At 36.4% G+C, this 16,589-nt stretch overlaps 1 protein-coding gene across 1 annotated transcript; it reads right to left on the bottom strand.

Moving 5' to 3' along the window:
* Positions 1–1,924: 1,924 nt before the first annotated feature.
* Positions 1,925–12,293, bottom strand: LOC127501319 (interferon-induced very large GTPase 1-like). The gene is made up of 5 exons (XM_051873268.1): positions 12,290–12,293; positions 11,860–12,099; positions 9,060–9,335; positions 8,668–8,940; positions 1,925–6,693 (listed from the first exon to the last, which is right to left on the bottom strand). The coding sequence occupies exons 1-5, from the start codon at positions 12,291–12,293 to the stop codon at positions 2,060–2,062; spliced, it is 5,427 nt and encodes a 1,808-aa protein (XP_051729228.1). The 3' UTR covers positions 1,925–2,059.
* Between the last annotated feature and the right edge of the window lie 4,296 nt (positions 12,294–16,589).

Genomic DNA, 16,589 nt, shown 5'->3' with positions numbered 1-16,589 from the left:
GTGTTTGATTAAGGAGACTTGGAAAACATGCAGTGTTGGGGAGGCTCTAGCAATGTATTTGGGAACCCCTGGTGTAGAGAAACTTTTGGACCATTAATGCTTTGAAATTGTAAACTGTGTAAATGCATATGGATAAGTGCTTTATATTATTAAACACATAAGACCAGTATTTACAAGTCTAAAAAGTCAGACTTCAGAGACCAGAAAATGAAGATCAAGAGCTTTATTGTTTTTCTTTCTAAGTATATTTCTATAATTATAATCAGTAAATGGTTATAAATGTTTTTCATTGTTATTCAGTCATATTTGTTTTTCTTTACATTAAGTACACACATTAGAATGGAAAATGTAAAATCATAAAACATTTTAAACTTTACATTGACACTGTACGCAGTGTAAGAGATTTGCCATAGTCAGTGTGTTTACAGTGCAGTGAGAAATCTCTCAGCTCCTCTAAAGCCTGATATGGTACAAAGACAAAAGTAACTGTTAATCATCTTACAAAAGGTCTTCATTTTGTTTCATTCAAACAATGTTTGATAGTAATATAAAAATAAAATAAAAATGTTTTTCTTTGTTAACCAATATTGCGGTTACATACTTGTAACTTACTTAAATGCAATGCACAAAATTCCAATCCATATTTCTGATTTGATTGTCATTCAGAAAAAAAAGTTATCTAAAGGTAAAGCTAGCACTTTATAATAACTCAAGCTATGAAGCGTTAGTTAAGCATTAGTAAATAGTCAATTCATCATTTATAAAGCATTAATAGACATTAGTAAGCAGTTTATAAATACACCTATAAATGCGTTGTTCTTGATTTATAAGAATATCTATACTGTGTTTAATAATTGTATTTTCATAATTTAGAAATGATAAATTGATCATTAATTAAGTATGTATTATATTATTTATAAACCAGTTATTTAGGAGTTGTCAGTGGTTCATAAGATCATTTAGAAAGTGTAAATAAATGATTAATAAACTATTTAAATGTACATTTATGCACCTTATTATTTAGACATATAGTAATAGTTAATAAATGTGTTAATAAATGCTTTATTAACACATATTCCTACTGTAATTCATGATTATTCAGATAGTTATAAAACATTTAGTAGGTGTCAGTTAATTTGATATAAAATTAAAAATAAACCTCTGCAATGTCACAGAAAATAAAAATTCCTGTACACCTCCAGAAAACTAAATGAAACTAAGCCTTTGCAATCTGAAATAAAAATAAATTTCTGTAAACATTGCTGAATAAAAATTTACCAGTGCCAACACTGGATTACAGGAGTGCCAAAATACAACAAAAAGTTTTATAAAACAATAATAATATAGTAAAATAGTTCACAGTGTCAAAACTACCTCAGTACTAACTTTAAAACATTAGAGAACAGCAGCGCAGAAGATAACTTTTTATCTTACCTTTGTAAAGCTTTATGAGGCATAAATAGTCCTCACTTTAGATGAGCTCACAACAATAATTAACTGACCATTTCTAAATGTTTTATAACTACCTTAATTAATCATGAATTACAGTAGGTTATATGTATTAATAAAGCATTTATTAACACACTGAGTAACTATTACTATATGTCTAAATAATAATATGTATAAATGTTTGTTTAAATAGTTTATTAATCATTTACTTACACTTCCTAAAAGATTTTATGAACCACTGATAACTCCTAAATAACTGGTTTGTAAATAATGTAATACTTATTTTAGAAATGATAAATTGATCATTAATAAAGTACGAAAATAATTAAACACAGTATAGATATGCTTATAAATCAAGAACAAAGCATTTATAGGTGTATTTATAAACTGCTTACTAATGTCTATTAATGCTTTATAAATGATGAATTGACTATTTACTAATGCTTAACTAATGCTTCATAGCATGTAGTTATTATAATATATTGCTGTGCAATATTTTAAATCCCCATAAGCCAGGGTCAATCTATGCTCATAGGCTCAATGGCCTGGTTAGTGATTTCAGTACTTATCAAGATCACCTTGTGTTATTTACTGATATTAACCATCGTCATTATTTGTGTGAATTCAATAAAAATGTATCATCCAAGCATTTATTTGCCTGATGTACAGAGATCTTATACCAATCACGAGGTATGTCTGATGGTTTTAAATTGTATCTCTTAGCAAATTTTGTGTTGTACTTGGCAAAGATGTACTTCCAGAAGTCAGTGGCCTCAATACTAGTGTCAGGCTGTATCCTCCAGTCTGGATAGATCTCTCTGTAATCTTTACACGGATGCCACTTATCTCCTGTGTGGAATAACGTTTCACTAGCAACAATAGATGAGCATATCTCAGAAGCTAATTTATCTGTTTGCACCCAATAGCGATTACCAATGCCCTGTGGCCGATGAACTGAGGCAAAATGTTCAGTATGTTCTTTTCCTCCAGCTTCACAAGGTGCTTTGCAGAATGGACACATTTTCCCACAGCCAAACACTCTGCTGAAGAGGACCTCTTGAGGTCTGTTCATTGAGAGTTTGGCTAGCTTAGCCCTTATATCACTTTCTCCTCGTAGCTCATCTGCTAAGGCCTGATGCATTTTGTCTATAGATGATTTAAGGCAATCTGCAAACTCAGCAGGGTCTGAGTTGTTGAAAGCAAGAGTAGCATTAAGGGTGTCAATTGGTATGACTAACTCTTTATCAAGACATTTGAATACATTGGTCACAAAATTGCAGCTGTTGTTTGTCATGCTCTTTGCACTTTCAATAGAGGTTTTGAGTTGGCTGACAATTGTGTTTAAATGTTTCATCTCTAACTTGAGAAAAGCATCTTCCTTTGAAAAATGTTCAATGATCTTTTCTGAAATCCACTCAGTTACAAACTTCTCATAGTTTTGCACATACTCAAAAATATTGTTGAAGTCTTCACCCTGAAGCAGTTCTTTTAAAAGTGAACACTGGAAAAATGTTCGTGTGCTAAAAGCAAAGCCTCTTTCTCCTGTCAACATTTCTTCCACAATGTCAGGTCCAAGACGTTTCTGGATGTATTCCATCACAGCAGGGGCGAAGCATTGTTGGGCACACATCTCTGCCTTGCTCTGACACTGGTCTCGTTGGTAGTAAAGGTCTTTAAAGTCAGCTAACCATTGCTCCTTGAACCTTTCAAGAGATGTCAAAGGGTCAGTTCTCTGTATGTAGTCATCATGCATTTTCTGGAAAGCTCTTGCTGCAATCCCACAAATGTGGATCTTCAGAGATGCTTCAATTTCAGGACTTATCTCTGCATCCTCGCATTCCTCCATTTTTTTGTCAATGAAACACAACAGTTCTTGTATTTCAGCACTGTAGGCTGATTTTACACTTGTTTTAGATGAAATTAATACTTGGCTCTCATTTATTATTTTTTCGCATGACCGTTGTATGAATTTGTGTTTTTTATTCCTCTGTGCAGGCAGAAGGGAATTCTTGAGTTTTTTAAATATATTCATTTTTACAGTCGTTGCATAAAAAGGTCCAGTGCCACACTGATCTAGACTGGTGATATTTGACAGCATCTCACGCACGGCTCCACCTTTAGTTTCCAAGTTACTGTGTAAGAAACTGTATGTCTCCTTCCCCAAATCACAACTTGGTAGAGCTGTGAGAGAAAACTGCTTCACAATGTCATCCCACATTTTTTTAAATTCCTCATTTAGTTGACTATCAGAAAGGTTGTCTTTTGTATTTCTGCAGGCACTTATCAAGTTGAGCACTTTTTCTTTCATGGTATCCCTTTGATTTTGTCTTATAACCTCCACCTTTTCAATTCCCTTCTGTATCAATACAGCATTCTCCAGTTTGTTTCGTAGATCTGTCTCAGTCTCTCTTCGAAGGCATTTTGCACTATTTAAAAAGTCCTCCTTATAATTTTCAACAAGGTGAACATTTTCATCCTCGCTTTCAAAGTATTGCTGTATTTTACCTAAAAGGCTTTCCTCCTCTTTGTCAAGCTCTTTAGTAGCTTCATGTTTTAAATCAGCCATTACTCTGTCAACATTAAGTGTGTTTTTTGACCGCACTGACATTACACTCGTGTTAGTGATTTTGGTTTCAGATTTTGTGTACCAGGTAATCATGTGCTTCTTAAAGGCCCATTCCCAAGTGTTAAACTCAACACAAAGTTTGGAGTAGGCTTCAGCAACGAGGCTATTGCGAAAACTGAAAATAAAGTTTTCAAATTGGACAGCCTTCCAGAGACTTCGTATCCATTCTTCAAATTCCATGAAATTCTGTGCTGGGACTTTGGTTGTCTTAAAAATGTTAAGTATCCCATCTTTCAACTTACTCACCTCCTCACTGTAACCGGTACTAACAGGTGCCATTGGGGGAACTCCAAGCCACAATCCAGGTATGTACCAATTGTTTCCATCAATGTTATACTCTAGAATGTCTGTAAATTTCTTGTTGCCAATTTTCTCCATTTTAGCAGCTGCTTGTGTCATTTCATCTAGTTGTTTCAAGAGTATCTTTCTCTCTCTCAAGGTCTTTTCATACACAGCAACATCTGCAGTGTTTTGATGCACAAAATGACAACAGGGCCTTTTCCCCACCTCTTTCATGCGGAGAAAGGCATGGACAACAATTTGCAAAGTGTCTTTCATTTCAGTTGCATTTTCCATGGCAATGTTGACAATAGTAATATCGCTAAGCCCAACAACCACAGTCGCAAGTTCGTTATCATGCTCATAACTATCAGCTAGTTTCGCCAACTCTGGAGATTTTAACCCCTCAGTGTCAATTACAAGGATATAGTCACATTGAAGCTCTGATCTGAATTCCTCAGATACGCCTATTAGAAGCATGAAGGCGCCTCTTGTGCATCTTCCACTGCTAACAGCAAACTGAATTCCGAACATTGTGTTGAGGAGAGTAGACTTCCCAGTGCTTTGGACTCCTAAAACCGTAACAACTCGTATTCTGTTGCGAGGTGTTGTCAGTTTGTTAAGTGCTGTAAGCACATCTCTAATCCATGTCAATGGAATGTTTGATGCGTCTCCATCAATAAGTTCTAGAGGAAACCCAGTCAGCATCAATTGAGCACATATTTCTGGCAGTTTCTTCAGGGCAGTGTGCTTCTTATTTTTTTGGGAGTGTGTTGATTCATAGAGTTGACTCAACTCTCTCATGAAGTGTTGGACTCCTAAAGAGCTGCTTGTAATCTCATTTTCCAGATCTCTGAGATCTTTATCTTTATCTTCTTTGGGATTATTACATAATTCCCTATTCTGCTCCTCAAGCCTTGACTGGTGAATTCTTGTTAGATGATCTAAATTTATTTTCATCCATTTGAGAAAATATAACTGTTCATCTGGTGAGCAGCTCAGGCCAGAGATGAATTGATACATTGTTTCTCTCATGTCGTTGCTTCCTTGTTGCTTTTGTAGTTTCTGGATTTGACTTTTAAGTTCACTCTTGTAGTGCTCAATGTTTTGTTTCGTTGCCTTGAGGCGACACATCTCTTTCTCCAGTTTGGATAACTCTTTCCATAGTTTGTCTTGCAATGACAGTTCCTTCCTTTTGTATTCTGGTATATTTGTGATGTCTTGTGTGATCAGGTCTGCCCTTTTCTTTGCGTTTTGACAGATGGGATTGTTTTCATCAACAAGAATCCCCATATCTGGTGCGATCTTTGAAATCATTTCAATACTCATTTTAGTCGAATCTGCAAGTATATCAACAACAGCCTTCTGTAGTGTATCAACAAACTTAAAATCATTCATGTTTCTATCCCTAAGGATTTTTGAGTATGGTTTGAACATTGTTGTCAGATTGTCTCCTGATGTTGAACTGTCTGTGGTGCATATCAGAACCAATTTTGATTTAATTTGCAGAGATTCCAGAAATGTCTGATTTGAGTCCAAATCATCACAGAACAGAAAAACTGCAGAGGACGTTTGGCTCAAGAAGGTGAATTGGGTCTTAAAGTCAGAAATATCCCCACGGAGATTAGCTACGGCTACTGGCTCTTTAAATTTGTCATTAGTTTTCCTTCCTCCAGGGAGATACCAGCTCATTTCAACAAGACCATTAGAGATCTTTCTTGGAATGTTCCCATTTTCCAGTTCCTTGTGGAAAAAAGTGTTGTGATGATGCTGATTGTTGCTGAGGAGTTTGTTCAAAAACTCAGATTTGGACACACTGCTTTTTCCTAGTCTGACGAAAGAAATCAGGGGCAAATCAGTTAACACAATACTGTTTTCCTCCAAACTGTCCTCATCCACTGAATAAGATCTAAACTGCTTAGTTATGTCCCTCAAGGCCCAAAGCATCAGAGTGCACTCATTTGTGTCACAGTTTGGCAGCAGCAAAGGCACAGAGAACTGACACATTGACATTTTTAGAGCCATTTCTTGCTGTAGGAAAGGATCGGCACAGTGGAACAGAGCTGTGATCAAATCTAGTGGATTGATTCCTTGCTGATCTTCATAGAAACCAGTAGAGTTTCCAGAGTTAGTTGTTTTAGAAGCACATTTTATAATTCTGGCTGATGAATTGACCATCATGAGCTTTCTGAGGAAAAGCCACGGCAAAGATCTGAAACTATGTGCAGTTTGGTCCTCATCTGATGATTTCCTTAATTCCAACACAGACTGTAAAGTCAGTTTATTCTTCAAGTGGTTTTGTAGTCCCAGTTCTCTTAACACAAATTCCATATTTATGTCTGAAATGCAAGGTTATACAGTTTATATATCTTTCAAATCATGGCAAGTAATGATTGTGTGAAATGCTTCATCCTCAAAGACCAGCAAATACTGTGTACAGGTGCTGGTCATATAATTAGAATATCATCAAAAAGTTGATTTATTTCACTAATTCCATTCAAAAAGTGAAACTTGTATATTATATTCATTCATTACACACAGACTGATATATTTCAAATGTTTATTTCTTTTAATTTTAATGATTATAACTGACAACTAAGGAAAATCCCAAATTCAGTATCTCAGAAAATTAGAATATTGTGAAAAGGTTCAATATTGAAGACACCTGGTGCCACACTCTAATCAGTTAATTAACTCAAAACACCTGCAAAGGCCTTTAAATGGTCTCTCAGTCTAGTTCTGTAGGCTACACAATCATGGGGAAGACTGCTGACTTGACAGTTGTCCAAAAGACGACCATTGACACCTTGCACAAGGAGGGCAAGACACAAAAGGTCATTGCAAAAGAGGCTGGCTGTTCACAGAGCTCTGTGTCCAAGCACATTAATGGAGAGGCGAAGGGAAGGAAAAGATGTGGTAGAAAAAAAGTGTACAAGCAATAGGGATAACCGCACCCTGGAGAGGATTGTGAAACAAAACCCATTCAAAAATGTGGGGGAGATTCACAAAGAGTGGACTGCAGCTGGAGTCAGTGCTTCAAGAACCACTACGCACAGACGTATGCAAGACATGGGTTTCAGCTGTTGCATTCCTTGTGTCAAGCCACTCTTGAACAACAGACAGCGTCAGAAGCGTCTCGTCCTGGGCTAAAGACAAAAAGGACTGGACTGCTGCTGAGTGGTCTAAAGTTATGTTCTCTGATGAAAGTAAATTTTGCGTTTCCTTTGGAAAGCAGGGTCCCAGAGTCTGGAGGAAGAGAGGAGAGGCACACAATCCACGTTGCTTGAGGTCCAGTGTAAAGTTTCCACAGTCAGTGATGGTTTGGGGTGCCATGTCATCTGCTGGTGTTGGTCCACTGTGTTTTCTGAGGTCCAAGGTCAACGCAGCCGTATACCAGGAAATTTTAGAGCACTTTATTCTTCCTGCTGCTGACCAACTTTATGGAGATGCAGATTTCATTTTCCAACAGCACTTGGCACCTGCACACGGTGCCAAAGCTACCAGTACCTGGTTTAAGGACCATGGTATCCTTGTTCTTAATTGGCCAGTAAACTCGCCTGACCTTAACCCCATAAAAAATCTATGGGGTATTGTGAAGAGAAAGATGCAATATGCCAGACCCAACAATGCAGAAGAGCTGAAGGCCACTATCAGAGCAACCTGGGCTTTTATAACACCTGAGCAGTGCCACAGACTGATTGACTCCATGCCACGCCGCATTGCTGCAGTAATTCAGGCAAAAGGAGCCCCAACTAAGTATTGAGTGCTGTACATGCTCATACTTTTAATGTTCATACTTTTCAGTTGGCCAAGATTTCTAAAAATCCTTTCTTTGTATTGGTCTTAAGTAATATTCTAATTTTCTGAGATACTGAATTTGGGATTTTCCTTAGTTGTCAGTTATAATCATCAAAATCAAAAGAAATAAACATTTAAAATATATCAGTCTGTGTGTAATGAATGAATATAATATACAAGTTTCACTTTTTGAATGGAATTAGTGAAATAAATCAACTTTGTGATGATATTCTTATTATATGACCAGCACCTGTATTTTGGATTCTGGTGCCCCAAACAAACTTCATAACTAGCCTTCCTTTTGTATTCACACTGCTTTGAACAATTTAAAATGCATTCAGGATATTAATCTGATCAGTACATGTCTTTCTTGGGGATTGAACACATGCCCTTGACATTATTAACGTTATGCTATACTGTTTGAGCAACAGGAAGCACCAAACTAGCTCTAACCATCACAAACCAACCAAGTCATATTGGCCTTATTATTTGTTTAAGAAAAAACAGTAACTCACTTGTGCGATGTGTGATTTTAACCGGAGCACTCTCAAGTTTTGTGCCATTTAACTCAACTACAGTGCAGACAGAGAAGGAATATTCAGTTCCTGGTTTTAAACTTGACACATTTAACTCTGCCTCATCTGTAAAAGCTTCCACTGCATTGGATTCGCTTCTCCATATCACCCTGAATCTGTGAGGAATCTCGTCATCAATGATAGGATCAATCCATTTCAGATAAACTGAAGTTGCATCATTTTTGATCTGTATGTTTTCAGGTGGGAGTGGCTCTGTAGGGGATTATAAAACATCATATCATTTTGTGCATAGCAATTCCATTTGTGCATTGGCTAAATATTATGAAAAAGCATTGGCTGTAAATGCGCAGGCTCCTAATACAGTCGCTTACTTGTGTGGATGATTAAAACGGCTGGTTCGCTCTGTTTGCCATTATTCAGTATCGTGTTTATTGTAGCTTTGTATTCAGTAGCAGGAAGAAGATCTTCCATTAAAGTGTTTTTTTCATTTGATTTCACAGTCACTGATTCTGTTTTCTCTTCATTTTTATACATAATCACTTGGAATTTGTAGAGACTGGGATCCATTTTTTGAGGTGGTGTCCAAATTAATTTTACAGTTGTTGCATCCTCTGACACGTATTCAAAATTCTCAGGTGCTGGTATTGCTTCAGGGGGAAAAAAACAATACATGAGTAAACAAAGTATAGTGCCACCCACCTTTGCGCCTTTTTGTGTAAGTTATATTGTTACGTCAGTAGGTGGCGACAAGTCTTTATGAGTGAGTTGATGAATCATTCACTCAACAGATTTGTTCAAAGACACTGATACATTCAAGCTCCTTTTGTGAGCAACTGAGCACTATTTTTCAATAATTTAATTATACCATGCATTATTCAGAACAACAGCACTCTTGCTTTTCCCATATTGATTAAATAGAGTATAATGTACCATTGAGGAGTGTTTTCAAATTTAAGTAGTCACCATAGATGAGATAGCTATTGCTATAAATATGAAGAAACTAGTGAAATTAAAGTGTAAAAGACGTATAAATTATAGGGCCCTATTTTAATGATCTAAGCACATGGTCTATAGAGCATGACGTAAGTGCACTTTCTAGCAAATCCACTTTTGCTAGTTTAAGGACAGGAAAAATGGTGGGCGCACCCGGTGCATGGTCTAAAAGGGTTATCCATATTCTCTTAATGAGTAATGGGTGTGTGCAATAAACCAACCAGAGTCTCGTCTCCCATTCCCTTTAAAAGCCAGTTGCACTCGCGCCATGGCGGATTCACTATTTACATGGTGGAACTTGCAAGCAGAAAAACGGAATGCTTCTGTAGTGAGGAAACGGATCTGCTCGTGCGCGAGGTTAAAGCGCGTGAGTAGACCATCAACGGGACAAGCCGGATTCCACTAAAGCATTTTTATCTTTATGCACACAATAATAATCTTTTACATTGTAATCCTTTTAATTTGTAATATTTGGCATGTTTGCGTGCTGCTGTGCGCCCCTGTATGAGTAATAAGCAGAGTGTACGCGCGTTGTGCACCCGCCTATAGGTGCATATTACTAAAGTGCTCTTTAAATAACAAAACAAATATTGCGCCATTACCTTTAGACCAGGTTTCAGTTGGTCAATGGCGCAGTCTATTTCAGTTGCCTCAAAATAGCAACACACCAACAATGTGCTCTGAACACACCTCATTTTCAGACCAACACTCCCATGGGCGCACAAATGGGCGCAGATGCATTCTAACAACCTGGCGCAGGACGTGAAAATGATAACTGCGTCGGACTGAAACTAGCAAAAAAATTGTCGCGCCTGGCGCCGCATTGCACCAGATATATGATAGGGCCCACAGTGTGAGGAGAATTAGACATTTTCATCTTTTTTTTTTTAACAGAGTTAGTCAAATATGTAATGAGACTGTTGAGTTCCCCACTACTGTTCACTACTGCTCCACACGGGATTAAAATGTGACATTTCTCATTTTTTAATGGAATATTGCAGTACTTATTATAAATGATTTATTTGTGTGCATCATTTTTTTTTTTTTAATTCATGTGCCCTCATAATCTTTAAAGATGGCATGAAACGGAAGCTGTGATAGTCTTTTCTTCCCAATTGGGATGTATATCTGAGTGAAATGGCTTCTCAAACAAGATAAAATGACTAGATTTTGTCTATCAGGAATTGTTTGGATGGTTGTTGTTTGCTATTGCTGTGATTTGATCTCATGTGAGTCAAGTACAGGTCTCTGCAGGACAATAATGGGAGTTACCAGATCAGTGGGTGAGGCCATAATGGAGGGGCGTTTTCAACTGCGTGATTTGCTCACGTCACAGTGACGGTTCTGATTAGGGGTGGGGTCAGGTCATTATTTTCATTGCATGATTTAGAAACAGCCACCAGTTTGAAAACGCCAACTTTTGTTCTGCAGAGACCTCAATCTCATGTAAGTGACAGATTGTCCTGCCTTGACTATTTATTTAAAAAACTAATCATGTGCATGGATAAATCATTTATAATAAATACTGCAAAATTTCATAAAAATAAGAATTGCCCATTTTGATTTCATAGTGACTTTAATCAATGTAACTTCTCTTTTTGCATGTGATCACAGCACCAGCAAACCACAACCATCCAATGATCCAATCAGTGCCGATGGACAAAATCAAGTCTCACTTACAGTTTTTCTTGTTCAAGAAGCCACTTCACTCGGATATAGGTCACAATAGGGAAGAAAAGACTATCGCAACCTTAAGACATTTCCCAGATAACCTTTCAAATTTGACATCCTATCCTTTCCCAAAGACTTTAGAATGTGCTTCAAATACACATAAAATGTAAAGAATGAAGAATAACAACAACTTATATTAGGTCTTGTCATGACTTTGGTTCTGCTGTTATGAAAACTCTTTTTCCTCTCATTTGCAAAACCCAGAGAAAAAAAGCTATTTTGATCCCATTTCTCAGCCACTTTTTCTCCCATTTATCCCATTTTTCTTAGCCAAACAATGCACAGTGACAAATATAAAAGAATAATAGTTTCTTTAAATAAACTTGAAATGCAGTTTATTTAACTTATATTAAGTAACAAAATGCATCATGTAGCTTTTATAGTTTAAACTGTACTTTATCATATATAATTGACATGTCAAATGTAAGCAGCTTGCTATAAGTTTACCTGTGCGCACAGATGCAGAGAAACTCTTCTTTTCCTCAATCGCCACTACCGTGATGTTATAACTTGTGCCAGGCGAAAGCTGTTTTATCTCAAAGTGGTTTTCATGTGTTGTTTTAGTATAATCTTTTTCTTCATTATTCCATTCGATCTGGAATTTTTGTCGTCCATTCGCAGCCTCATCTGGATCTCCCCACTCTAAGTGTACTGAGTGCGGGCCTACATCAGTGAATCTAATGTGACCTGAGGGAGGAGAATATTTAGAAAAGAGATTAAAGATCAATGCTTTTGTTAAAGATGAATCATGTAATTTCTCTGCCAATGTTACTGCTTTGGCCTTTTTGTGATGCACAAATCAACTTTTAATAGTGCGATAGAGCAACAGTGTTTACAGGTTTTAGGGAAATCATCCCACACACAACATATAGTTTACCCATAATCTGAGAAATTACACATTAAAGCATGAATACACGTAAATGATTAAAAAGAATTTAATTCCATACCTTCAGTTTCTTCTTCTTCTTCATCATTGTATGTTCTTGTATTTCTATTGTTACACAAAACAAACTTATTCACAAGGTATTTAAAATTAAAATAATATAAAATAATTTTCTTTTCTTTATTTGATTTCAGTTTACCTCTGAATATCACTGCTTTCATCATGGTCCTCCATCTCTTGCTTCAAAGCCTTGTAGTTTTCTTTGAGGTAATATTTTAATAATAATGTTGATTGTAAGTCATATATTCTATATGGACATCATGTAAATATTTAATACCCATTCAATCTTTGAAAAATGTGAAAATATTTAAAAAATATTCATTTTAAAATTACTTATCTACTCATGTAATATGTAATAATATTTATGCATCTGGATTATATAATATTTAAACAAATATTAGAGAAACATGATTAAATTTTAAATACATTTTACTTAACTGTTAAAAACAGTCTACACTAACTCAAATGAAGAATATACTATATAATACTCACAGGTTGATTCAGTGTATTTTGAGAGCTGCATCTTCCTTGAGATTCAAAAGACAAAATGATGGTCTCAATGTGTCTCTGTCTAATATATGACACTTATATACACTAACCAGCAAGGTAAGACTTTCGGTTTTTATTACATGAGCTCTGTTCCTGTCATAGGTGTGGGGGTTTGGGGGTTTGGGGGTTTAACTGGTCAGACTGGTTTACACTTACTGGAAACGAACAAAAAATCTTAACATTTTTGAATGTTAGGAATGAGGAAGATTTTGGTAATGTAAACTGGGAGAAGAGTGTAAGATTAACGTAAATCAAGAAGCAAATTACAGACCTGCTGACACAAGAATTTTTTCAGTTGATGCAGAGGAATTTTTGGCAGTGAGCACGCACTGTTAAAGTGAAAGGTCTTTCAAAGTGAAAAGGTATGTATTTGTTTAATTTTAGCTTATTGAAATGCAAAATGTATATAGTATAAAGGGAAATTGACTAAAGGTGTTTTTACATAAATGCAGCATAAAGGGTTAGTTCACCCAAAAATGAAAATTCTGTCACTAATTACTCATGTCGTTCCAAACCCGTAAGACTTTCGTTCATCTTCAGAACACAAATGAAGATATTTTTAACGAAATCAGAGCGCATTCTGTCTCTTCATTGACAGCCTACACAACTACCACTTTCAAGCCCCAGAAAGATAGTAAAGACATCAATATAGTAATCCATGTGGCTCCAGTGGTTTAAAGGGGACCTATTATGCCCCATTTTACAAGATGTAAAATAAGTCTCTGATGTTCCTAGAGTGTGTATGTGAAGTTTTAGCTCAAAATACCCCACAGATAATTTTTATAACATGTTAAAATTGCCACTTTTTGGGGTTGAGCAAAAACACGCCGTTTCAGTGTGGGCCCTTTAAATGCAAATGAGCTGCTGCGCTCGGCCTAAGAGGGCGGAGCTTCAAGAGCTCATTCTCCGGTGCAAGGAGTCAGTCAGGACGCACTATAATGTCAGAAACTGCGAATATATGCTGCATGGAGAAAGAACAGGTATAGTTTAGTTCAATTACGGTTATAACTTATATTGTCTTCTTGTTTTTATCCACTATATTAGTACAAGCCTGTTGTACCGGACCCTGTTCGACTTTACCGATGAGTTTTATGACGTTTATTGTACTTCACACAAAAGATGAAGCGTCTGTTTTCACTCTAGAAAATCAATGTAAGAGCTTAATAAAACACAGTGCAAGTGTGCATTAAAATATTGTCCATAAACTCTCTCTCCCTTGCGTTATCATCAACATACATAGCGAATTACACAGAAACACTCGTTACAATTAACAGTAAACAAATATATAAAGACCTTATGCCTTTCCGGGTGGTGCTTAATAAACTGGTAAACTTTATATCCGTAAATCAACTCCGATGAACTGTAATAAGGTGCTCTCACCTTCATTACTGCCGTGTCCAGTATCACTCTGGAGACTGTAACGTTAAGCTGGATCACGAACAGTACTGATCTATCCTTGAGTAACAAATTTTTAGCACAACCTCTGTTTTGTATTGTCCCTTTGTATTGACATTTGTTCACAAATAAGTCCAGCGTGAAATGATTCGCGCAGACATAAACAAATTTCGGTAGAGTTGAGGGAGCATTTTCTTCAAAAACAAAATTAATCCACCTCATCTTCAGCGGCTCAGATTTAGGGAGTAAATGGAGAGAGCTATGTGGATTAATACATCCAGCTACAGAACACCTAAAACTCTTGGGAGACATTCTCGTCAGTGTAGTAATGGCGGACTGTGTACAACTCGCTGTGAACTTGCCCAGGGCGGTTCTATGTTAAAACTGCAGTGTCTGTCAACATTCGTGGGCGGGGCCTGTGGCTAATGTGATGTCATACTGCCAGGAACCTGCAAACGGCTTGTTCTGAGACACTGCTTATGATTTATGGGGATTAAAAAAAAAGAAGGAGTGGGTGGATTTTTATCATTATAGGGTGGTTGTGTACACATACTGCCAACACTCATTTATAGCCAAACACTATGCAAAAGTGAATTTTGCATAATAGGTCCCCTTTAACCTCAATTTTATGAAGCAACACGTTCATTTGCGCAAAAAACAATTTACCATTTTATTTACAAAATATTAATCTCCAACGCACGTTCACAAGAGCACCCATGATGCATGCGTATTATGGTGATGTGAGAGCAGACGTTGTTGTGTGAACGCACGTTGGAGATTAATATTTTCTAAATAAAGTAAAAAATGATGTATTTTGTGCAAAAAAAGCACTTCATTAACACTTCAGAAAATTGAGGTTTAACCATTAGAGTCACATGGATTACTTTAATGATGTCTTTACGAGACTTTACCACCTTTCTGGGGCTGATTTTCATGATTTCTTATCAAAACTCCAAATCAACTTAGATAATTAAACTAGTTCAGATAACAATATTTTGAGTTTCTGTTAATTATCCCAATCTCCTTCATTGTATTAACTTACATTTTTAATTTTATTGAACTCAAAATTTTAAATTTTAATACAACCAGGTAACTTAAGTTTTTTAAGTTAAAACAACAATCATTTTTTTTACGAACTCATTCATGCAGTGGCGTGCACAGCGGGGGTGGGTGGGATTGGGTTTTTTTTGAGCCCCTGCCCCTTTGATCGTTAATGTGCCCTTTGAGGTGCCCCCGCATTCCCATGCACACAGCCCCCCCCCCCCCCCCATTCATGGTTTATGTGCTGGTTTTATGAAAATATGCATTTTCCTCATGTTTTCTGGCAAATGTGATCACTGTCTTTCCCCGAAATGCTTCACCTTCTTTCAAACTACATTTACATCTACAAAAAGTATTACAAATATGTCCTCTTGCGTTATGTGCTACAGATGTTTTCCCCTTAATACCAACAAACTGGTTGGACCAGCACAGAAAATGTTCTCCAGAAGGGGCCAAATACTGCAGCCATGCTGAGAATTCACTGACTGAATAAACTTTGACAAAGCACGTGATTTACAGTAAACAGAATTATGCCTGATGAAACAGGCCTGGTCAATTATCAGTGTCTTTCCCACAGTGTGTGCAGTTGTGACCACCTTCAGGATATCTTTGAACACCTACATATATTCATATACAGAGTATTACATGCATGGTTTGATTATAATGCATAATATAACATTCAAGGCCTGAATGAAAGCATAAAATGTTTCAAGGTGAAGTGCTTACAATATCTGCTTTTTACAAGTACTGAATTTTTAAAAGGCATTTAAAAGGCATATTGAAACAATACCTTTTCATCAAATTATATTTTTTCACATTTTATTAGTTCGGGTCACCAAGGCAGCATTTTTCGTGAATTGGCAGTACTTCCTCATTGAATCAATACTATTGCATAACTGACTGCATTCATGTGATTTTGACAGACCAATAACTTTAATTGTATTTACTTAATGTGAAAAGCACATAGTTTCAAAGTCAGGAATGAAAGGTCAAAGTGACTAGTCAAATTTAGGGCATTGTGAATTTGTTAGCCAATGCAATCTTGTCAATAATTCTTTGTCAAGGAAAAGAAGCAGGTGAAGGATTAATCTGTTTTCCAGCACAAAAAAAAAAGCATGATTGCTAAGGCAATGTATTAGAATAATGGTTATTTGTCAGTATTTTGGACATTTATGCTCCTAGCTGATTTAGGAAGGGGTGGGGATATGAAGCTTTGGGCCCAGTTGTTCAAAAGTAATCTGATCGAATT

Source organism: Ctenopharyngodon idella, chromosome 19 (assembly GCF_019924925.1).
Source record: "Ctenopharyngodon idella isolate HZGC_01 chromosome 19, HZGC01, whole genome shotgun sequence".
Lineage (NCBI taxonomy): Eukaryota > Metazoa > Chordata > Actinopteri > Cypriniformes > Xenocyprididae > Ctenopharyngodon > Ctenopharyngodon idella.
This window is presented reverse-complemented; position numbering and strand designations above follow the sequence as displayed.

Excerpts from the sequence above, each read along its gene's own strand:
- LOC127501319 (XM_051873268.1), bottom strand. Across the intron at positions 8,941-9,059 it reads CGTTTTAATCATCCACACAA|AGCCACTCCCACCTGAAAAC; the intron begins GTAAGCGACTGT and ends AATCCCCTACAG. Across the intron at positions 6,694-8,667 it reads TAAAATCACACATCGCACAA|ACATAAATATGGAATTTGTG; the intron begins GTGAGTTACTGT and ends CTTGCATTTCAG.